Genomic DNA, 24,830 nt, shown 5'->3' with positions numbered 1-24,830 from the left:
GGCCATCGCATGGTGATGCTTTTGTGACGTTTTTCCCCTCCAACACGTCTGAGGTTCAAATATCTTTTGCCGCTCACATATAATATGCAGTGGTCATATGTGGGATTACCTCATGGGATGCCGGTCTTCTAACTTTCAGGGTTTCGGCGGCGTCTGTATCCGCCGCAGTACCCTATGGCTGCGTTATGGGAAAGCAGAGGTGCACACTCCTTCCATGGGGAAGATCTTGTTTGGTCCTGACCTTGACAAGATCGTTGCATCATTGGCAGTATCACTAATGGGGAGATACCGTCTTTAGCTACTCCCACTACATTCGGACTAACTCTGTTAAGTCTTTTTGTCCTCAGGGTCAGCCTAAAGGCCTGTTTTTTCCTAGGCTGTCGGCCTCCATGAGGGCCACCATATCCTGTACCGAGCAGTCCTGGACTTCCGGACGACCCTGTTTCTACACCTGAGGATATACCCTCAGCCTGACGGGACAGGTCTACATCTGGGGAATTGTGAGGAGTGAGGTACTGATTCTCAACGGCCTCTCATTGCTCAGGCAACCTCCTCACAGGCATTGTTACACGGGCCCTTCTTCAGACCTGATCAGGGCCTTACAATCCCAGAAAGCTATACAGTCTTTGTGGTAAGCAGAGCTATTTCGGCCAACCTCACTATCTCAGTGAGGGACTGGTTGTTCTACTTTCTTTCTGGGGCGGTGACCGACTGGTCCTCATTTGCCTATACTCTGTCTCAAATCCCTGAATCAGATTCCAACGGTGCCTGGACTCAGGTGGAATCGTCCATGCTCCATCTTCCGACGTTTGGAACCTGTGGATTTTAGGGTATATCTGAGTATTCAGGATATGTACCTACGGGTACGTACAGAGCCCTCTCATCAGCATGGGTTCAGGTTTGCTGTGCCACAGCAACACTTGTAAGTTTCGGGCTCTGCCTTTTGGGACTTTCCTCAACTCCACCGGGGTTTACCAGCCTTATGGATTTTCTGACAGTTCACCTGTTCAGGGTATCCGAATGCTCCTTTCTCTGGACGGTCTCCTGCTTTTAGCAGGATCACCAAGGTACTTTACCGCCAGGTCAGGATAACCGTGGCTTCTTCTCGGCACAGATAATTAGTCAACGGAGAAAAAGTCCTCCCTACATCCCTCACAGGGTTTTCTTCATCTGGGAGCACTGCTAGATTCTCAGACTCTGAGAATTTTTCTGGCGTAAGACAAGATCTCCACTCTTCAACTTGGAGTGTGCGGATATCTGCGCATTCGACATATGTCATTACTCTTTGTGATGCGCGGTCTACCAGAGTGTCTACCTTTTGGTAGGGTGGAATGTGCTCAGTTCCATTCCAGGCCTTGCCATAATTGACTCCCGTCCAGATGGATCGAGTTTTTCCCATCGGATCGCTGTTCGAACGATGATACTTTCTCCGGAGGCGAGTTGGTCTCTGTCCGGGTGGCTATGGCCATCTCGTCCAGGGTGTTCTTTGCTACAGACAGTGTCTGGTCCGCATTCGTTTCAGGGCAGTTGGACGTCTGTCGTTTCTGCCCTGCCACTTAACTTGTTGATACTTTAGGCTGTCTTGGACCTTCACTCTGGCCTAACCCATATGTCACGGTAAACCTGAATAGGTTCAGTCCGACAGTGTCACAACAGTGACTTCCATCTAGGCAACACTGGTAGTTGGGTGGCAATGTCAGGTATGTCATCCATTCTGACATAGTCCAAGGGACTTCTCCTGGCCAACTCTGCAGTGTTTATTCCCGGAGCTCTCCATTGGGAAGCGGGCTTCCTCAGCCGTCGCGACGTGCATCCCGGGGACTAGTCTCTCCTCCAAGAGAGGTTTCAACTCCTGGTGAGCAGAGGGGGCCTCCCTGAGGGGATTGATCCTCATGGCCTTCTGACTTGATCACACATTACCGGTGTTACAGTCCAGCTCCAGGAGTACTGAAGCTACCTTCAGTGACTCTTTGTCAGTGAAGTGGTCCTTCCACTTTGTGTACTTGTGTCCTCCGGTCTCCCTTCTTCCTCGAGGTCTTCGGAAGTTTAATTCGAGACGGAGGGGCTTTCCTTGTGGGGGCTCCAGTTCGTCCCAGACATCACTGGTACTAAGATTTTCGGAGTCTCCTCATCGATACTCCGTTCCTACTGCTTCACTATCTGGACCTGTTGTCTCAGGGTCCTTGTTTTTCTCTGGACCTGGATCGTTTGTCTTTGGCTGCGCCCCTACTGTGGTCCTAGGGCTTTCCTGGCTCTGTCTTCATTGAGATGTTTAGAGCAGATAGGCCAGACTTTGCTGGGATATGCCACGGACTGTGGCATACATAATTCTTATGGTATCGTACCTGTCGATACGATCCTCCGGTGTCCAGGATTTTCAGATATTCTGGCATTCCTTCCGGCTGGCTTGGGTTTCACCCTTTGCCTGGCCTTCCTGACAGTGCGGATCTCTACACTGTCGGTATGGTTAAGATATGGAATTGCTCCGCTCTGGTATCCAGTTCATCCTTTGGAGTGTTTTCTGGATTATGCCTCCATTTGTCCTCCCTAGGGACTCCTGGGGAGTTAGTAGTGGTTCTTTGTTCCCTCCAGGGACAGTCAATGGAACCGCTGGTTGTGATAGCCATTACATGGTCTATTGTTTAAGCTCTCTCTCTCTCAGGGTGTTTAAATCAACCAGGAGAGTGTCTGAATTGGGAGCGTTCTCATGTGGCTCCCTCTTCTGGAGGGCATCATGTCAGGGTGTGAGTTGCTCTCGCCCTGTATTTCTTCTTAGAGTGGTTTTTAGGTTCCATATTATTCTGGAACTTATGGTACGGCCATTCAGTCCCCAGTCTTCTCGGCTGGTGTGGCCTCATTGACTGTGGTCCGGCCTCTTTGGCTTTATATGATCCGTTCAAGTTCTTTATGGTAATCGGACTCCTTATTGGTGGTCTGCGGTTTCTGGTTTTCACAGGAAACGATGGCCGGCCTATAATGAAATGTTGGCTGGATGGCCTCGTATGTCTTCCTCAGGGGCCTACCCAGGGGTAGGCATTTCTGTCGTTGAGGCTTGTTTTTTCTCGGGCCATGTAACCCTCGTGGGCGGCTCGTTGTGGCGCCTCGGCTGTTTTGCCTTACTAGGTGTCCACGTGGTCTTCTGTCCATACCTTTTTAAGGTTCTAGGCATTGGTTTCCTTTGCCTCTCAGGATGCTTCCTTTTTGGCGACGGATTCTCCTCTCAGCACAGGAGCGTCCCCACCCTTGGTTGAACTGCTTTGGGACATCCCCAAGGTCAACCCTGTGGACCCCCTATGGACCCTGAAGTAGAAAACAAGAGATATGGTAAGAACTTACCTTTGTTATCTCTGTTTCTACGAAATCCATAGGGTCCACAGGGCGCCCACCCTGACGCACCTGGCTTCATATGGGCTGTGTTACTGGTCACCGGTTTCCCGTCTCCTTTTCTGTGAGTATGGTTCTAGAGTGTTCCAGTTTTCTCTCTCTTTTTCTCTCCTCCTCCGGCCTTTGGCTACTTACAAACTGAGGTGCCTCTGGCTGGGGGGTGGGGTTATAGGGAGAGTGGACCCAAGTGCATCCTGGGAGCTAAAAGCTTTAACTGCGTGGTGCCCGGATTTGGTTCCCAACCTATACCCCCCAAGGTCAACCCTGTGGACCCTATGGACTTCGTAGAAACAGAGATAACAAAGGTAAGTTCTTACCATATCTCTTGTTATCCTTATACTTCCTCATCATCAGGGCCGACAGCTGGCCCTGCGGGACCCCTGGGCGCACAGATGGGGCACATAGTACAGTTATGAGTATACTGTGTATGTATATACGTGTATATATATATATATATATATATATATATATATATATCTATATGAAAGAAGATAAATGTAGCATATTTGGCCGTTTCCATTAGATACATTATTTGTGAGTTAGACACATTATTATTTGCCCATATTATTACACAGCTGTTAGCATTCGGTATTTTCATCTCAATAAAGGGTTAATTTTAGTTGCATTCTGCCAACGTGGACTCAGAGGGCGGAACTCACTTCTGGTGTCTACAGCAACTGGATAGTGTCCCGTGGGGGGGGTGGGGGGCAGCTAAGACTGGGAAGGAGGAGGGGGGCGGGTGGGGGGCGGCAGATCAGACATCACAGGATCTGATAACAGTCCTCAAGTGAGATCTCACATTCAGATTTATTTTAGGTAATTACTATGAGGTGACCTGGGAGTTTTGCTTATGAGAACTAATTTGCGGCTGATGGAAGCGCGTCACTAACAGCGCAATTACCCAGCTCTTACGTTTTGAATGAGTCTGTTAAGAGAAAATCATTTACATGTCAGTTCTGCCACAACCAAGAATGAAAACACCCCTGCCGTACATATCCCTGGTGGTGGCACTGCCGTACATATCCCTGGTGGTGGCACTGCCATGCATATCCCTGGTGGTGGCACTGCCGTACATATCCCTGGTGGTGGCACTGCCGTGCATATCTTTGGTGGTGGCACTGCCGTGCATATCTTTGGTGGTGGCACTGCCGTGCATATCCCTGGTGGTGGCACTGCCGTGCAGATCCCTGGTGGTGGCACTGCCGTGCAGATCCCTGGTGGTGGCACTGCCGTGCAGATCCCTGGTGGTGGCACTGCCGTGCAGATCCCTGGTGGTGGCACTGCCGTGCATATCTTTGGTGGTGGCACTGCCGTGCATATCCTTGGTGGTGGCACTGCCATGCAGATCCCTGGTGGTGGCACTGCCATGCAGATCCCTGGTGGTGGCACTGCCATGCAGATCCCTGGTGGTGGCACTGCCGTGCATATCCCTGGTGGTGGCACTGCCGTACATATCCCTGGTGGTGGCACTGCCGTGCATATCCCTGGTGGTGGCACTGCCGTGCATATCCCTGGTGGTGGCACTGCCGTGCATATCCCTGGTGGTGGCACTGCCGTGCATATCCCTGGTGGTGGCACTGCCGTGCATATCCCTGGTGGTGGCACTGCCGTGCATATCCCTGGTGGTGGCACTGCCGTGCATATCCCTGGTGGTGGCACTGCCGTGCATATCCCTGGTGGTGGCACTGCCGTGCATATCCCTGGTGGTGGCACTGCCGTACATATCCCTGGTGGTGGCGCGGAGCAGTAACAGGTGCAAGTTGGACGTGGAGGTGACACGGTCAGGGTAGCGCGGAGCAGTAACAGGTGTAAGTTGGACGTGGAGGTGATACGGTCAGGGTAGCGCGGAGCAGTAACAGGTGTAAGTTGGACGTGGAGGTGACACGGTCAGGGTAGCGCAGAGCAGTAACAGGTCTAAGTTGGACGTGGAGGTGACACGGTCAGGGTAGCGCGGAGCAGTAACAGGTCTAAGTTGGACGTGGAGGTGACACGGTCAGGGTGGCGCGGAGCAGTAACAGGTGTAAGTTGGACGTGGAGGTGACACGGTCAGGGTAGCGCAGAGCAGTAACAGGTCTAAGTTGGACGTGGAGGTGACACGGTCAGGGTAGCGCGGAGCAGTAACAGGTCTAAGTTGGACGTGGAGGTGACACGGTCAGGGTGGCGCGGAGCAGTAACAGGTGTAAGTTGGACGTGGAGGTAACACGGTCAGGGTGGCGCGGAGCAGTTACAGGTTACCAGAACCTATACTGTATGTGATATTTCTACCTCAGGGTCCTTAGGGATCCACAGGGATACCTTGGGGTATAGGTCTTGGCTAAAGCCATGGGCACCACAGAGTTAAAAGATGTCCTCCCAGGATGCATCGGGCCCCCTCCTATACCCCGCCCCCAGGCCAAGGCACCTCAGTTTCAGTAGGTGCCCGGCTGGGAGCCAGTCATCGCAGAGGGGGGCTGTGTATAACAGCCTCTGAAGATCTTCAAGAGCGGTAGCATAGGACTGTCCAGCGGAAGTCCATGCTACCGCTCCGACACCCCCGCCGGCGCCGACCACTGGTAGCGATCCGGGGAGCTCGGCGGGCTCTTGGGGGCTAGCGGAACCCCCGGAGGCCTTGGACTGTGACCGGACCTACGGGGGCCTGCATAAGGCAAGCAGCGGGCGTCTGCGGTAGGCACCCGCTGAATCACAGTCCGGCGTCCCCAGGGCTGGGGGCTCCCTGGGGACGGCAGTATAGTGGAACCAGGCGGATGCCTGCTCTCTCCACTAGACCACCAGGGATACGGGGCTGGAGCGTTGCGGAACACGCTCCAGCATCCCGGGGGGTTAATGGCCTGCCCGGGGAGGATGTCTTCCCTGTAGCGCACAGGAGGCTCCTCCCCATCACTGCTCTCCGCCACCTTACATTAAGGTTTTGGCAGGCTGAGGCAGTGACCCTCTTCAGGCCCGCCTCCCTTCATCCTCCAGCGGCCATTTTATGTGACCCAAGACGCTGTGGTGACAGGGTGCGGAGCCTGGGGTGCCCCTTACATACCTCTCCTCCAGTAAAGGTCAGCGTATGTAGCGCTATCACTGCCAGGCTGTATGTGATAGTGCATTTAGTGCAGGGTTTTCTGCATGGTATGTGACTTTATGCTAGCGCTGTGTGTCTGATCTTTTCTCCTGTCAGCCATTTTAGCTATCCCTATTTCTTCCTCCTGACCAGCCCTCTCAGTGCCGGTACTGTCAGGGTAGGAATTTACCTCACAGTTTTAGATATTTCTGTGAGAGGAGTGTGACATACCACTATGTCCAGTGAGGACTCTGCTAGAGGAGCAACTCTCCTATTTTCCTGCTGCAGATGTAAAGCAGGTGTGGGGGACGGGGCGTTACTCCAGGATGGTATATGTGCTGCATGTTTGGCCGTCCCTGGTAACTCTGCTGTACCCAGGAACCACCTTGGGCTTGTTTTGCGCAAGCCCTGACTGTTCTTGTAAATAGGCTTGCAGACCCTCCTACGTTTCCACAATTGGGGTTTGCACAGCAGGCGGTAGTCCCGCCTCCTGTTCTGGGAGTTCCGGGACCGATAGTAATGCAGTGCCCCCCGCAACAGGTCCTGAATCAGACTGACCCAGGTTTGTCTGATTCTGGGGTGCGGGGCTCTCAGCAGGATCATTCTAGACCTGCTAAAAGACCATTATTGTCATATCCATCCGCTCAGGATGATGAAGATGATGACTCGTCTGATGAGGGCGAAATTGTAGATTTTTCGGACACTGACACTCCTCAAGTAGGGTCAGAGGCCAAGTCTAGTATTTACATTGCAGGCCTCATACGGGCAGTCCGTGCGGCCATGGTAATTACGGATGACAACTTACCGGCAGCGCCTACTCATGCTTATTTTAAAGAGGTTAAAGGAGCTGCAGCAGTTTTCCCTCTATCTGGTCAGCTAGTTGATCACATGGAGGAGGCCTGGAAATCTCCAGGAAAAAGATTTCAACCTCACAAGCGTCTGGCTCGCACATATCCCTTTGCGGAAGATTACCTCACTAAATCGGAGTCTCCTCAGGTGGATTCTCACGTTACGCGCTTAGTAAAGAGCGCAACTTTGCCTATGCCGTCTATGTCTTCTCTGACGGATATTACAGACCGTAAAGTGGAGGTGTGCCTAAAGTCTATTCCCTATGGCTGTCTGCTGGGTGGCCCAGGCTATGGAAAGGTGGGCGGACACTTTGGAAGCGTCATTTGCTTCTGAGGGTACCAGTGAACAGGTTGTGTTAGTGGATAACCTTCAGGATTCCGCTACGTACATTAACGAAGCAGCTTTGGACTTGAGCCTGCTTACTTCTAGGATTTCTGCGGCGGCTGTGGCCGCTCGACGCTCTTTGTGGTTACGTTCGTGGAGGGCGGACGCTGAATCCAAGAAAGGCTTGGAATGCTTACCCTACAATGGGCAGGTCCTGTTTGGACCAGCTTTGGACAAAATAGTGGACACGTTGGCGGCTGCCAAATCTGCATGTCTACCCTCAGCCCCGACTCCGTCTGGGTCTAAAAATCCTTCCTTTCGTCCCTATCGCCCCCCGGGAAAACCTAGGGTTCAGTCTTCTCCGAGACCTTCAGGTCCCAAAAAGACAGCTAAGACCAAGAAGCAAGTTTGGTGTACCAGACGTCCAGCTGCCAAGCCGGATGACAAACCCTCAGCCTAACGGGTTGGGCCTCCCCTTGGGGGATCCCAAGGTGGGAGGCCGACTTCTGCAATACGCCCAGTGTTGGTTCAAAACCACCACAGACACTTGGGTAAGGGAGGTGGTATCTCAGGGATATGCCCTCTCCTTCCGCAGAAGACCTCCTCATCAGTTCTTTGTAACAGCACGTCCTTCGGATCCAACGAAGCCTCTAGCGATCCAAGAGTCGGTGCGTTCTATGCTTCAGATGGGAATAATAGAACCTGTTCCGTTATCCCTGAGAGGGACCGGATATTACTCCAACCTTTTTCTGGTTCAAAAAACAAATGGATCATACCGACCTATACTCAACCTCAAGTCCCTGAACAAGTTTTTAAGGGTCCCTCGGTTCCGAATGGAGACTCTGCGTTCTATTGTTTTAGCTATGCAACCTGGGGATTTTATGGTGTCCCTGGATATTCAGGATGCTTACCTGCATATCCCCATTGCCAGGGTTCATCAGCGTTACCTCAGATTTACAGTGTCGGACCTCCATTACCAGTTTCAGGCTCTACCGTTTGGCCTTTCCACGGCTCCTCGGGTGTTCACAAAAGTAATGGCGGTTATGGCGGCACACCTGCGGTTGCAGGGAGTTCGCCTGTTACCTTACTTGGACGACCTTCTGTTGTTGGCAGGGTCACCACAAGTCCTTTGCAGCCATCTACAACTGACAATATCTGTATTGCAGGCTCACGGCTGGATAGTGAACTGGAAGAAGTCCTCTCTAATTCCTTTTCAGAGAATGGTCCATCTCGGGGCATTGCTGGACTCTCAACAACAGAGGATCTTCTTGACGGAGGAAAAGATAGCCCTGTTGCAGTCCAAGATACGCAATGTTCTAAGCAGTCGCCGAGTGTCTCTTCTCTCAGCGATGAAGTTACTGGGTTCCATGGTGTCAACATTCGACATGGTAGAGTATGCCCAGTTCCATTCCAGGCCTCTACAAATGTTGATCCTGTCCAGATGGGACAGAAATCCCGTCGAATAAAGACACAGATGATCAGGCTCACTCCGGAAGTGCGCCTGTCTTTGACGTGGTGGTTACAAAAGTTTTGTATCAGCAGGGGACGTCCGTTTTGGATTTTGGATTGGGTCCTTCTAACAACGGATGCCTGCCTTCGGGGCTGGGGCGCTGTGACAGGCCCACACGTCTTCCAGGGACGGTGGACGTCAGAGGAATCGGACCTGCCAATCAATATATTGGAAATTCGAGCAGTGTTCAGGGTGCTGCAGCATGCAAGACCGTTCCTGCTGGGGAAACCTGTGCAGGTTCAGTCAGACAACGCCACCACAGTGTCTTACCTAAATCATCAGGGTGGAACTCGAAGCCAAGCGGCTCTAAGGGAGGTGTCCCGCATTCTGACTTGGGCAGAAGGCAATCTTCCGGCCATTTCGGCCGTCTTTATTCCGGGTGTGCTCAACTGGGAGGCGGACTTCCTTAGCCGCCACGATGTACACCCGGGGGAATGGTCTCTTCATCAGGAAGTGTTCCAACTCCTGGTGGACAAGTGGGGTCTTCCCGAAATAGACCTCATGGCCTCCAGACACAACCGCAAGCTGTGGGCGTACGGATCCAGAACAAGAGACGCAGGAGCTCTCCTGGTGGACGCTCTGTCAGCACGATGGAACTTCCAATTCGCGTACCTGTTCCCTCCATTCTCCCTGCTGCCTCGAGTAATTTGAAAGTTCAGGCAGGAAGGAGGCAAGATCCTGCTGGTGGCCCATAAGGAGTTGGCCGGACCTATTGTCTCAGGATCCTTGTCTCTACCCGGACTTGAGTCGGCTATCTTTGACGGCGTGGCTCTTGAGGCTTCCCTCTTGAGGTCCAAGTGTTTCTCTAGAGCGGTGGTCAATACCATGTTACATGCTCGTAAGCCGGCTTCAGCTAGAATTTACCACAGGGTGTGGCATACCTATTTTGAGTGGTGTCGCCCTAAAACGTACGATCCTCGCGAGTTTAGAATATCGAGAATGTTGGCTTTCCTTCAGGCAGGCTTGGATTTAGGTCTACGCCTTGCTTCACTGAAGGTGCATGTTTCTGCCCTGTCGGTTTTGTTTCAACGAAGGATTGCTACGCAGCCTGATATCCGTACCTTTATGCAGGGTGTCCTTCGCATCCAGCCTCCCTATGTCCATCCGGTAGCTCCATGGGATCTGGCTGTGGTCCTGAAGGCGCTACAGGATCCCCCATTTGAACATCTGGGTTCTGTGGATCTGAAATAGCTTACGGCAAAAACAGTGTTCCTTTTGGCTATTGCTTCAGCCAGAAGGGTGTCGGATTTGGGGGCTCTTTCGTGTCGCCCCCCTTTTCTAATTATTCATTCGGATAGGGCGGTAATTCGTAGTCGTCCCGAATTCCTTCCTAAAGTGGTGTCTAGTTTCCACATTAACGAGGAAATTGTGGTCCCAGCTTTTAATTCATCTGATCTCACAGCTGGTGAGGCTTCTTTGGATGTGGTACGGGCTCTACGGATTTACGTAGAAAATCTGACTCTTTGTTTGTCCTATATGGATTTCATAAGAGGGGTTGGCCTGCCAATAAACAGACTTTGGCACGCTGGATCTGCATGGCGATCTCTGAGGCATACACTCATGAGGGACTTCCAGTGCCACCCTCTGTGAAAGCTCATTCTACAAGATCTGTGGGACCTTCGTGGGCAGTTCGACGTGGCACCTTAGCTCTTCAGCTTTGTAAGGCGGCCACGTGGTTCTCTGTCCATACTTTCGTCAAGCATTACGCCTTTGACACATTTGCTTCTCAGGATGCTTCCTTCAGGCGGCAGATTCTCCTCTCGCACAGGAGTGTCCCCTCCCTTGAAGGATACTGCTTTGGGACATCCCCAAGGTATCCCTGTGGATCCTTAAGGACCCTGAGGTAGAAAACAGGAGATATGGTAAGAACTTACCTTTGTTATCTCCGTTTCTACGAAGTCCTTAGGGTCCACAGGGCGCCCGCCCTGATGCCCTGTGCTTACGTAGGGTGTTGTTCTGGTCACCAGTTTCTGTCTCCCTTTTCTGAATGTGAATCTTGTGTGTTCCAGACTTTCTTCTTCCTTTTTCCTCTCTCCCGGCCTATGGCTTGATACTAAAACTGAGGTGCCTTGGCCTGGGGGCGGGGTATAGGAGGGGGCCCGGTGCATCCTGGGAGGACATCTTTTAACTATGTGGTGCCCATGGCTGGAGCCAAGACCTATACCCCAAGGTATCCCTGTGGACCCTAAGGACTTCGTAGAAACGGAGATAACAAAGGTAAGTTCTTACCATATCTCCTGTTATTTTCATTGCACACTGATTTCTCCATTACTAATAATTGACAATCTCTTCTTGATTTAGTGGCTTTGAACTTCCAGACTCCGGGAATTCCCATGGATCTGCAGGAAGGGAAGTTCCGGGACAATGGAAGATGTGGATATATTCTCAAGCCAGAATTTCTGCGCAGTGCAAAATTCTGCTTTGATCCATACAATGTGAGAGTGAGACGTCCAATGCTCCTCACTATTAAGGTATTGGAGGACATAATGTGGCGAGATGAGAGCCAGGGGCGCCCAATGGTGACATACATTTTGCATAATTTAAAGTGCACTATGGGAGGCGATCGCTATAAGCTTAGAGGTTTGGAGATTCCTTCATTGCAGACAATAACAGAGGGTATATCCCTCAGAGAATACAAGGTTATATACAGCACTGATAAACACATCGCAAATGCCAAGGAGCTTTGATAAGATGGAATTCAGGAGTTCATGGGGCAGATGCCTCAGGTGGCAGTTTCTGATGGGGCAGATGCCTCAGGTGGCAGTTTCTGATGGGGCAGATGCCTCAGGTGGCAGGTTCTGATGGGGCAGATGCCTCAGGTGGCAGAATCCTCAGGTGGCAGGTTCTGATGGGGCAGAAGCCTCAGGTGGCAGTTTCTGATGGGGCAGATGCCTCAGGTGGCAGTTTCTGATGGGGCAGATGCCTCAGGTGGCAGGTTCTGATGGGGCAGATGCCTCAGGTGGCAGGTTCTGATGGGGCAGAATCCTCAGGTGGCAGGTTCTGATGGGGCAGAAGCCTCAGGTGGCAGGTTCTGATGGGGCAGATGCCTCAGGTGGCAGGTTCTGATGGGGCAGATGCCTCAGGTGGCAGGTTCTAATGGAGCAGATGCCTCAGGTGGCAGGTTCTGATGAGGGCCGGTGCCCCTGGACAGGTTCTGATTGGGTAGATTCCTCTCTTGGCAGGTTCTGATGGGGCAGAAGCCTCAGGTGGCAGGTTCTGATGAGGCAGAAGCTTCAGGTAGCAGGTACTGATGGGGAAGAAGCCTCAGGTGGCAGGTTCTGATGGGGCAGAAGCCTCAGGTGGCAGGTTCTGATGGGGCTGAAGCCTCAGGTGGCAGGTTCTGATGGGGCAGATGCCTCAGGTGGCAGGTTCTGATGGGGCAGAAGCCTCAGGTGGCAGTTTCTGATGGGGCAGAAGCCTCAGGTGACAGGTTCTGATGGGGCAGAAACCTCAGGTGACAGGTTCTGATGGGGCAGAAGCCTCAGGTGACAGGTTCTGATGGGGCAGAAACCTCAGGTGGCAGGTTCTGATGGGGCAGATGCCTCAGGTGGCAGGTTCTGATGGGTACATATAGCTCAGGAGACAGGTCCTGAACTGGGCACCTGTCATTATGTCTGGCAGCAGCTTACGTGCCACCTGACAGGCCAATAACCAAACAGGCTACACCATGAGTGAGGAATGTACATGCATAAGGATGGCACAGATGGGCAGATAGTGGACGGGGCTACTCAGGTAAAGGTGTGTCCTGGCCATGGTGCTGAGCAGGGGCTTGTTATATGAGGAGTGGGCTCATGTGCAGTCTACATCTGTGCCACCCCCTCTCTAGCTGTGTCGGCACATGGAGTGCAAGAGTGTGGAGTCGGCGCGTTATGCTCCGCCCAAAGGGCTCGTTTATCTCCTCTTATTGCATACCTCCCACATATTTAATTTGGGACCCCAAAAGGGTGCGTGGCCTCATTCCCCCTGAAGGATGTCATTTTGGGGGCATGACTGCATGTAATGCCCCCGTTTTCATGTCACGCTGCGGGTGAGCCTAGCTCTTCTGCCCCCAGCCTCTTCCCTGTAGAGATGGCTAGTGAGTGAGTGTCTCAACACACTGACTCGAATCATTCAGATGAATGAATGATTCGAGTCACTCAGTGTTTGGTGAGTCGAGACACCCACCTCCCCCAGCCTCTCTGTCACCTCCCCCAGCCACTCTGTCACCTCCCCTAGCCTCTCTGTCACCTCCCCTAGCCTCTCTGTCACCTCCCCTAGCCTCTGTCACCTCCCCTAGATTCTCTGTCACCTCCCCTAGATTCTCTGTCACCTCCCCTAGCCTCTCTGTCACCTCCCCTAGCCTCTCTGTCACCTCCCCTAGCCTCTCTGTCACCTCCCCTAGATTCTCTGTCACCTCCCCTAGATTCTCTGTCACCTCCCCTAGATTCTCTGTCACCTCCCCCAGCCTCTCTGTCACCTCCCCCAGCCTCTCTGTCACCTCCCCCAGCCTCTCTGTCACCTCCCCTAGATTCTCTGTCACCTCCCCTAGATTCTCTGTCACCTCCCCTAGATTCTCTGTCACCTCCCCCAGCCTCTGTCACCTCCCCCAGCCTCTCTGTCACCTCCCCTAGCCTCTGTCACCTCCCCTAGATTCTCTGTCACCTCCCCCAGCCTCTCTGTCACCTCCCCCAGCCTCTCTGTCACCTCCCCTAGCCTCTGTCACCTCCCCTAGCCTCTCTGTCACCTCCCCTAGATTCTCTGTCACCTCCCCTAGATTCTCTGTCACCTCCCCTAGCCTCTCTGTCACCTCCCATAGCCTCTCTGTCAGTGGCAGCTCCGCCCCCTACACTGCTGATCCGACCTGATTATACTTCTGCGCTGAGTCAGATCAGCAGTGTAGGGGGCGGAGCTGTCAGTGACTCACGCTGAGTCTCTGGCTCCCCTGCTGGCTACAGCGCTGCATTACCTAAAGAGTAGTGTCTCCAGACACTTCACTGAGTTGAGCCATGTGGCTCAACTCAGTGTAGTGAATCGTTCTGCCCATCCCTACTTCCCTGCACTGAATGCGCGCGGCATCCGATCACTTTCCCCAGCATGGCTTTTCTACAGCAGTGACTATGACAGCGTGTCCCCCAACTGCCTGCGTGACACTGCTGCCCGAGGGTGGGACAGTCCCCGAAAAGCAGAACTGCCCCGCTAAAATCAGGACGGTAGGAAGGTACTGTATGATATTGCCACGCAGAGGTGTTTTCTGCAGTGCAGGCGAAAGCTAAAGTATTAGGTGCAGCACATTGCCAGGGGGGCTGTGCAGTATGTGTAGTGTGTGTACAGTAGCATGTGTAGTATGTGTACAGTAGCATGTGTAGCAAGTGCAGCATGTGTACAGTAGCATGTGTACAGTAGCATGTGTAGCAAGTGCAGCATGTGTACAGTAGCATGTGTAGCAAGTGCAGTATGTGTACAGTATCATATGTAGTATGTAGCATGTGTAGCATGTGCATAGTAGTACATTTAGTATGTGTAGCATGTGTAGTATGTACAGTAACGTGCAGTTGCAAAATATAGCTAATTTACGTGATGATTGGTATTGTCAGAATAGCCCCAATATGTGACACTGACTGCCAGCCTACACCCACAGGAGACAGTGCCAGCCTACACCCACAGGGACAGTGCCAGCCTACACCCACAGGGACAGTGCCAGCCTACACCCACAGGGGGCAGTGTCAGTCTATACACTCTGGAGGCAGTGCCAGCCTATACACACACACACACGGGGCAGTGCCAGCCAATACACTCACACAGGGCAATGCCAGCCTATACACATACGGGCTAGTGCAGGTCTTCACACACACAGGGGGCAGTGCCAGCCTATATTACACACTGGGCAATGCCAGCCTATACACACACATGGGGCAATGCCAGCCTATACACACAGGGCGTAGTGCAGGTCTTCACACACACAGGGGGCAGTGCCAGTATATCCACACACACAGGGGGCAGTGCCAGTCTATCCACACAGGGAGCAGTGCCAGTCTATCCACACAGGGAGCAGTGCCAGCCTATACACACAGGGGGCACTGCTAGCCTACAGTATATACAAGGAGCTGTGCCAGCCTATACACGGGGCAGTGCCATCTGTCGCATATATCAGACAAACCTTTTTTGCCTTTCATGATTAGTGAACTCTCTCAGATGGGTGGTCAGCGTTCCATGATACCTCCAAGATTTCTATGCTCACCAGGGGCACCCCGTGCACCAGGCCACCTTACGCAGGCTAAGGAAACCATGTTTTGTCCCTCTATGGCTGCTGACATTGGGCCTGATTCATGTTTGTCCACAAATACCGATGTTTACGTAGATTTAGCGGTTATTAGCCATTGCTCATGGGTGTAAGCAGCACTCTGCACCCTCAGCAATTGTGTTCACACAGAGGATTCATTCGCAGAGTGAGTGACAGGTAGTCAGAGTTTGGGGGGGTAATGGGGGGTTCGAGGCGTACATAAATCAGCCGCTGCGTCCTTGCTGGCAGCAGGAGAGCCCTCTATGTGTCTGGAGAGCGCTGTGTCTGCGGCAGCTTAGACTTACTCAGAAGGCTGATGGTCGGCGTTCAGTGTTTCCGGTTTTGTGTCCGAGCGGCGGATGTGAGATGCTGTCAGTCGGCATCTCCAAGCACTGGGCGGCGAGTGAGTCATTAGCATATTTCTACTTCAGGGTCCATAGGGTATCCACAGGATACCTTGGGGTATATGCGATGGCGGCAGACATCGGGCACCTCAGAGTTAAAGTTTTCAGCCTCCCAGGATGCACTGGGGTCCCTCTCCTTCAGGCTGTTACAGCCCCTGCAGTTTATATTCAAGGCAGCTTTGCTGCACAAGATGAGCTGGACAACACATACAGTCATCCCAGACGTCTATGCTGTCGCTCCTTCACCCCACCGGACCAGCACGCCGGTACTGATCCGGGAATGCTGGTGGGTGTCTGGAGTCCCAGCTAACGGTAACCCTGGAATATCCCTGACTGTGACCGGATTCAAGGGGGTCAGGTAAGCGGGAGGGTACCCGCCGATTCACGGTCATTATTGTCCTCAGGCAGGGGGCTCCCTGTGGATAGGCTCCGCGTGGAGTCAGGTACTGATCCTGCACTTTCCTCTAGACCATAGGTTCTCAAACTCGGTCCTCAGGACCCCAAACAGTGCATGTTTTGCAGGTCTCTTCACAGAATCACAAGTGCAATAATTATATCCACCTGTGGATCTTTTAAAATGTGTCAGTGAGTAATGAGTACACCTGTGCACCCAGCTCGATGACCTGGAAAACGTGACCTGTGTGGGGTCCTGAGGACCGAGTTTGAGAACCACTGCTCTAGACCACCAGGGACAGCGGGAAACACCTCCACAGGTGGATTCTCATGTCACACGCCTAGTGAGAAGTGCTACATTACCCATGCCCTCCATGTCCTCCTTGAAGGATGTTACAGATCGCAAGGTGGAAACATGCCTAAAACCCATTTAATCCCTTGCTGGAGGGGCTTCCTGACCGGCTATGGCCGCGTGCTGGGTGGCCAGAGCCATGGAGCGGTGGGCAGATAACTTGGAATCATCTCTGGACACTGACTCCTCAGCTGAGCAGGTGGAGTTAGTGGGCAATCTGAGACTCAGCCAATTACAGCAATGAGGCAGCCTTAGATATAGGTTTCCTCACTTCCAGAATCTCCTCGGCAGCAGTAGCGACTCGCTGCTCCCTGTGGTTGCGCTCTTGGGAAGCGGACGCAGATTCCAAGAAGGGATTGGAATGCTTGCCCTTTAATGGACAGGTCCTGTTTGGTCCTGACCTGGACAAAATTGTGGCCACAGTGGCAGCAGCTAAATCTGCGTGTTTGCCATCGGCTACAGTCCCATCAGGGTCTGGTACTTCGGACTTATAGGGCCCGGGGTAAGTCCAAGATCCAGTGCTTTCCCAGACAGTCGGGTAACAGAAAATCTGCCAAGCCAAAGAAGCAGTCTTGGAGTACAAGATGTCCTACTCCGAGGTTGGACGATAAGCCTTCAGCCTGACGGGACGAGCCTACCTTTGGGGGACCCCAGAGTGGGAGGCCGCCTGCTTCAGTTCGCCCAGTGCTGGTACCTGACTACCAAGGACACTTGCGTACATGAGGTGGTCTCTCGGGGGTATGCCCTCATTACGTCGAAGGCCTCCCAGCCGGTTTTTCACCACAGGCCTTCCGTCAGCTCAGAAAAGGCCCTGGGGCCCCAAAAGGTGTTGCACTCTATGCTCCAGGCTGGAGTTATAGTGCCTGTTCCGTTATCCCAGAGGGGCACTGGGTTTCTATTCCGATCTCTTTCTGGTGCAGAAACCCAATGGGTCTTACTGACCCATCCTCAACCTCAAATCCCTCAACAAGTCCTTGAGGGTTCCTCGGTTCAGGATGGAGACCCTGCATTCCATTATTCTGGCATTGGAGCCTGGGGATTTCATGGTGTCGTTGGAAATTCAGGACGCCTACCTGCATGTCCCTATTATCTTAGCACACCAGCAATTCCTCAGGTTTGCAGTGCTCGACCAACATTTCCAGTTCCAGGCACTGCCCTTTGGTCTGGCCATAGCGCCTCGAGTATTTACCAAAGTAATGGCAGCCCACCTGCGGATGCAGGGGGTCCACTTGTTGCCTTATCTGGACGACCTCCTGTTTTTAGCAGGGTCTCCAGAGATCCTCCAGCGCCATCTGAAACTGACAATATCTGTGTTGCAGAATCACGGCTGGTTGATAAACTGGAAGAAATCCACCCTGGTTCCCTCGCAGAGGATGCTCCATCTCGGGGCCCTGTTGGACTTTCAACAGCAGAGGCTCTTTGTGATGGAGCAAAAGCTCTCTGCATTACAGGCAAAGGTACGCAGTTGCCTTCAGAGCTTTCTACGGAGGTACGTCTGTCTCTGGCCTGGTGGCTGCAGACTACTCACCTAAACAAGGGTCGCCCCTTTTGGGTGGCAAACTGGTTACTTCTGACAACGGATGCTAGTCTCCGAGGCTGGGGAGCAGTGACGGGTCCACACTTGTTCCAGGGCAGGTGGACTCCAGCAGAATTTGCGCTTGCAATAATTATCTTGGAACTTCGGGCGGTATTCAAAGCTCTCGAGCAAGCAAAACATGTTCTCCACGGAAAACCCGTGCAGGTACAATCAGACAAAGCCACCACGGTGGCTTACATAAACCGCCAAGGAGGAACCCGAAGTCAGGCGGCACTGACAGAGGTGTTCCGCATCCTGACTTGGGCGGAGGGCAATCTCCCTGCCGTCTCGGCGGTATTCATACCAGGAGTCCTCAACTGGGAAGCAGATTTTCTCAGCCATCAAGACGTACATCCAGGAGAATAGTCTCTTCACCAGGAGGTGTTTCAACTCCTGGTGGACAAGTGGGGCTTTCCAGCGATAGACCTCATGGCTTCCCGACACAACAACAAGCTGCCTGTGTACAGGTCAAGAACAAGAGACATGGAGACTCTTCTGGAGGGCGCTCTGTCGGTTCGGTGGACCTTCCAGTTTGCGTACCTCTTCCTTCCGTTCTCCCTTCTTCCTCGAGTAGTTCGAAAATTCAAGCAAGGAGGCGGCACGCTCCTGTTGATAGTTCCAGCGTGGCCCAGACGTCACTTGTACTCAGATCTTTGGAGTCTCTCCATAGACACTTCCATGCTGTTACCTCAATGTCCGGACCTGTTGTCTCAGAGTCCTTGTCATTACCCGGACCTGAGTCGTCTGTCTTTGACAACGTGGCTGTTGAGACAGCCCTCTTAAGGTCCAGGGGTTTTTCGACTCTGTAGTTAACACCATGCTCAGAGCTCAGAAGCCTGCGTCTGCAAGAATTTACCACTGAGTATGGCATACTTTCTTTGAATGGTGTCGCCCTAGAGGCTATGATCCTCAGGTGTTTAGACTATCCAGGGTTTTGGCTTTCCTACAGGCGGGCTTAGATCTCCGCCTTGCTTCTCTGAAGGTGCAAGTTTCTGCCCTGTCTGTATGGTTTCAGCGTAGGATTGCTACTCTTCCTGATGTCCGCACCTTTATGCAAAGTGAACTTCGTATTCAGCCTCCCTTTGTTCCACCAGTGGCTCCTTGGGATTTGGCTATGGTCCTGAGGGCTCTCCAAGGACCGCCGTTGAACCACTGGGCTCAGTGGATTTAAAATGGCTCACAGCTAAGACTGTGTTTCTTCTGGCCATTGCTTCGGCCAGGGGGCTCTCATGTCGGCCTCCCTTTCTAATTTTCCATAGGGACAGGGTGGTGCTTCGCACTCTCCCTGCTTTCCTACCTAAGGTGGCATCTAGTTTCCACATTAACGAGGAAATCATTGTGCCGGCCTTTAATTCCCCAGACCTCTCGGCTGGTGAGGCCTCCTTGGATGTGGTACGTGCTCTAAGGATTTATGTTGACCGTACAAATTCATTTAGAAAGTCTGACTCCTTGTTTGTCCTCTATGGCTTCCGTAAGAAGGGTTGGTCTGCCACTAAGCAGACTTTGGCAGGATGGATTCGCATGGCGATTTCTGAGGCTTACAGTCATGAAGGCCTTCCTGTTCCATCCTCTGTTAAAGCTCATTCCACTCGATCTGTGGGTCCTTCGTGGGCAGCTCGCTGTGGTGCCTCTGCTGTTCAGCTTTGCAAGGCAGCCATGTGGTCTTCTGTCCATACCTTTGGACAGAAGACCACGTGACACCTTCGCCTCTCAGGATGCTTCCTTCGGGCGGTGGATTCTCCTTTCAGCACAGGAGCGTCCCCACCATTAAAGGATACTGCTTTGGGACATCCCCAAGGTATCCTGTGGATACCCTATGGTATCCACAGGATACCTTGGGGATGTCCCAAAGACTCTATGGACTCTGAAGTAGAAAATATGAGATATGGTAAGAACTTACCCTTGTTATCTCTATTTCTACGAAGTCCATAGGGTTCCACAGGGCTCCCACCCTGTCGCTTCTGTACTGCAGACGGGCTTTGATCTGGTCACCGGTTTTTCCGTCTCCTTCTGGTAACAATGTGATTCTTGTGTGTTGCAGACTTTCTTCTCTCTCTTCTCCTCCTCCGGCCTATGACTTGTTGCGTAACTGAGTTGCCTTGGCTCGGGGGCGGGGTATAGGAGAGGGATCCCAGTGCAAATTTAACTCTGTGGTGTCCGATGTCTGACGTCATCACCAATACCCCTATGTTTCAAAACTGCGATCGGTGAGAGATGACAGCTGTGTGGCATTTGCATAAAAACATGAAGCAGGGCCATTGAGCGGGTGGTCTCTGCCTGTACCCCCTGCGATGCTTAATGTGCCCATCATACCAAGGACCTACTCACTCTCCAAGTGGTCCCTGACCTCCCTTGGTGCAATTCTCTTTGAATAGAGGGGGAAGAACCTCATGTATTAGTAGAGTCATATTCCGGTTGGTTTGAGACAGATTATCTTCCCAAACTAGAAGTGTCAGAGTCACCAACCAGATGAGAAGAGACTTCTCTGCACATGGCCCATCACACAAGCAATGCCATGCAGGTCATGGGTGGTGAGTTCCAGGCTGTCACCAGTGAATGGGACATCTCGCATGTAACCAGCCGTCCTCGCTATTCACAGTGCAACGGAGCAGCAGGAAGGGCAATACGTTCTGTTAGACAAATGTTATAGAGATGGTTCTGCCATAATTATGGTGCTGCTCAATTAGAGAAATACTCGGAGAGATGGACCCCCTTCTCCTGCTCAGTGTCTTTTGTCCAAGCACATCAGCACCATCATTCCCACCATATAGTTCAAACTTGGGGCCTGATACAGCGATGATAGCAATTGCAGCTACGTACGCAGTTCGAGCGATAGCTATCCATTGCGCTTGCGTATAAACCGCACTGCTCGTGCGTAGCGATTACATCCGCACAAAGGAATCCATCGCAGAGTGAGTGACGGGCTGTGAGCGTTTGGGGGTGGTGACGGGGAGTGATCAGAAAAACGCAGGCGTGCCCGTCCGTGTGAGCGCCGTTGCTCGGGCGTGCATCCATTAGTCACTGTGATGGCATACGCCGCATTAGACCCCTATGTGCGAGGAGACTGGCGGTGTCTGCGGTGTAAATGCTGCATGACCGGCCGATGTGCGTCCATAGTACCGATGTTTACGTAGAAGAGCGACATTGGACGGATGTGATAAGGCAGCAGGGGGCATTTTCATGCCGGCTGAGCTTTGGCAAACATTAGTGTAATTTCGCAGCTGTGTTCCATGTGAAATCGCAGCTGCGATCGCTGCTGAATCAGGCCCTTCCACCACAAGTTGAGAATAACATGAAGATGTTCTGCAGAACTCCAGCTTGCGGCTCAGAGTCCTAGAGTCAGGACTACGCAGTCATCTTCCAACAATCTGTTTTGTAAGAACAGACGCCATCTCCGAGGGGTATGTGAGCCTCCACCTCACCTGACCCCAAATGAGGCTTTCAGGACACCCATCATCATGGACAATGAGTCTCACACCCACACCTGTCACACTCACCCGTCACACTGTCTCACACCCGCACCCGTCACGCTGTCTCGCGCCCGTCACGCTGTCTCACGCCCGTCACGCTGTCTCACGCCCCTGTCGCGCTGTCTCACACCCGCGCCCCTGTCGCGCTGTCTCACACCCGCGCCCCTGTCGCGCTGTCTCACACCCGCGCCCGTTGCGCTGTCTCACGCCCGTCGCGCTGTCTCACACCCGCGCCCGTCGCGCTGTCTCACACCCGCGCCCGTCGCGCTGTCTCACACCCGCGCCCGTCGCGCTGTCTCACACCCGCGCCCGTCGCGCTGTCTCACACCCGCGCCCGTCGCGCTGTCTCACACCCGCGCCCGTCGCGCTGTCTCACACCCGCGCCCGTCGCGCTGTCTCACACCCGCGCCCGTCGCGCTGTCTCACACCCGCGCCCGTCGCGCTGTCTCACACCCGCGCCCGTCGCGCTGTCTCACACCCGCGCCCGTCGCGCTGTCTCACACCCGCGCCCGTCGCGCTGTCTCACACCCGCGCCCGTCGCGCTGTCTCACACCCGCGCCCCCGTCGCGCTGTCACACCCGCTCCCCCGTCACGCTGTCACACCCGCTCCCCCGTCACACTGTCTCACACCCGCTCCCCCGTCACACTGTCTCACACCCGCAGTAAGTGCCTCTGCAGCGCTCGATCAGCATGACTGGAGGGCAGCTGAAGGGTAACAGAGTCCAGCGGTGATTGGTGCACAGACCACTTTACAGTAAGCATTAAAGAACATGGGTGCAGGGTGTGTGGTTCCCCCATGGACCCATTGGCCCGTCTGCACACCCTGCCCCCATTATAGATACGTCACTGATGTTCAGTTTTATCCTGATTCTTTTGGTGTTGTTATCTACAGACTATTGTATATACGTTACATCGTGTGTTGGTATAATTCTGACTTCTTATTAGACCTCCCACCCAGCCCCTCAGCATATAAGGATAAATGAAATATAGGGTGGATGGACATCATCTCTGCTCCCAGAGCTATTCAGTTCAGTGCGCTGTTAAGTTGTGAGAACCAGCATTCTCCAACATATCAAGGGTGTTAAGGTGCGGTAACCGGCGTTCTCTTAGCGCCGAGCTAAGCAGTAAAACAGCTGCGTGCCTGGCACTTTAGTCGGATTTCTCCTCGCATCCCCAGGGGGGTGCGAGAAGAAATCCCTTGCCGACCAAACAGCGATGTGTATTGAATAGCTGCGGGAACTCCCTCCTGTCGCTATTCATCATCGCACTGAATTGAATTCCCCACATGTGTCATCTCATTATCTGGTGTAATAAGATTAAATAAATCAATGTCCTTTCTAGGTGTCCGGGACAGATCCGCCAGAGCACGGACAGGGGCCCTGATTCACTACCGACTGCAACTTCACTGCGATAGTATGCTAGCACTATGCCATCACAGCACAACATGAGGACACCCACCTTATCTTACACACATCCATAATACTTAGCAAGACTGCGACACCATCAGTAACATGGAGTACCATCACATCCTCCCACACTCTTACACAGGCTCTTACCTTACTCAGGAATTACTAACCTCATCACACGCAGTGACTACACAAGACTGAGATACCATCAGTAACATGGAGTACCATCACCTCACACACTTACACAGGCTCTGACCTTACTCAGGAATTACTAACATCATCACACACAGTGATTACACAAGTCTGAGATACCATCAGTAACATGGAGTACCATCACAGCCTCACACACACTTACACAGGCTCTGACCTTACTCAGGAATTACTAACCTCATCACACGCAGTGACTACACAAGACTGAGATACCATCAGTAACATGGAGTACCATCACCTCACACACTTACACAGGCTCTGACCTTACTCAGGAATTACTAACATCATCACACACAGTGACTACACAAGACTGAGATACCATCAGTAACATGGAGTACCATCACAGCCTCACACACACTTACACAGCTCTGACCTTACTCAGGAATTACTAACCTCATCACACACAGTGACTACACAAGACTGAGATACCATCAGTAACATGGAGTACCATCACCTCACACACTTACACAGGCTCTGACCTTACTCAGGAATTACTAACATCATCACACACAGTGACTACACAAGACTGAGATACCATCAGTAACATGGAGTACCATCACAGCCTCACACACACTTACACAGGCTCTTACCTTACTCAGGAATTACTAACCTCATCACACACAGTGACTACACAAGACTGAGATACCATCAGTAACATGGAGTACCATCACAGCCTCACACACACTTACACAGCTCTGACCTTACTCAGGAATTACTAACCTCATCACACACAGTGACTACACAAGACTGAGATACCATCAGTAACATGGAGTACCATCACATCCTCACACACACTTACACAGGCTCTGACCTTACTCAGGAATTACTAACCTCATCACACACAGTGATTACACAAGTCTGAGATACCATCAGTAACATGGAGTACCATCACAGCCTCACACACACTTACACAGCTCTGACCTTACTCAGGAATTACTAACCTCATCACACACAGTGACTACACAAGACTGAGATACCATCAGTAACATGGAGTACCATCACATCCTCACACACACTTACACAGGCTCTGACCTTACTCAGGAATTACTAACCTCATCACACACAGTGATTACACAAGACTGAGATACCATCAGTAACATGGAGTACCATCACAGTCTCACACACACTTACACAGGCTCTGACCTTACTCAGGAATTACTAACCTCATCACACACAGTGATTACACAAGACTGAGATACCATCAGTAACATGGAGTACCATCACAGCCTCACACACACTTACACAGGCTCTGACCTTACTCAGGAATTACTATCCTCATCACACACAGTGATTACACAAGACTGAGATACCATCAGTAACATGGAGTACCATCACAGTCTCACACACACTTACACAGGCTCTGACCTTACTCAGGAATTACTAACCTCATCACACACAGTGACTACACAAGACTGAGATACCATCAGTAACATGGAGTACCATCACATCCTCACACACACTTACACAGGCTCTGACCTTACTCAGGAATTACTAACCTCATCACACGCAGTGACTACACAAGACTGAGATACCATCAGTAACATGGAGTACCATCACATCCTCACACACACTTACACAGGCTCTGACCTTACTCAGGAATTACTAACCTCATCACACGCAGTGACTACACAAGACTGAGATACCATC

At 52.3% G+C, this 24,830-nt stretch overlaps 1 protein-coding gene across 1 annotated transcript in view; it reads left to right on the top strand.

The window, feature by feature from the left end:
- Positions 1–24,830, top strand: part of PLCZ1 (phospholipase C zeta 1) — a 253,049-nt gene that overhangs the window by 211,764 nt on the left and 16,455 nt on the right. The window contains exon 7 of the mRNA XM_088457285.1: positions 11,415–11,584. Within this exon, the coding sequence (XP_088313411.1) occupies positions 11,415–11,584 (170 nt within the window). The remainder of the gene's footprint in view (positions 1–11,414; positions 11,585–24,830) is intronic.

The sequence above is a fragment of the Taudactylus pleione genome, unplaced genomic scaffold (assembly GCF_031769625.1).
Source record: "Taudactylus pleione unplaced genomic scaffold, aTauple2 ptg000751l, whole genome shotgun sequence".
NCBI classification, from domain to species: Eukaryota; Metazoa; Chordata; class Amphibia; order Anura; family Myobatrachidae; genus Taudactylus; species Taudactylus pleione.
Note: the sequence above shows the minus strand (reverse complement) of the source record. Positions and strands in the feature narration are given on the sequence as shown.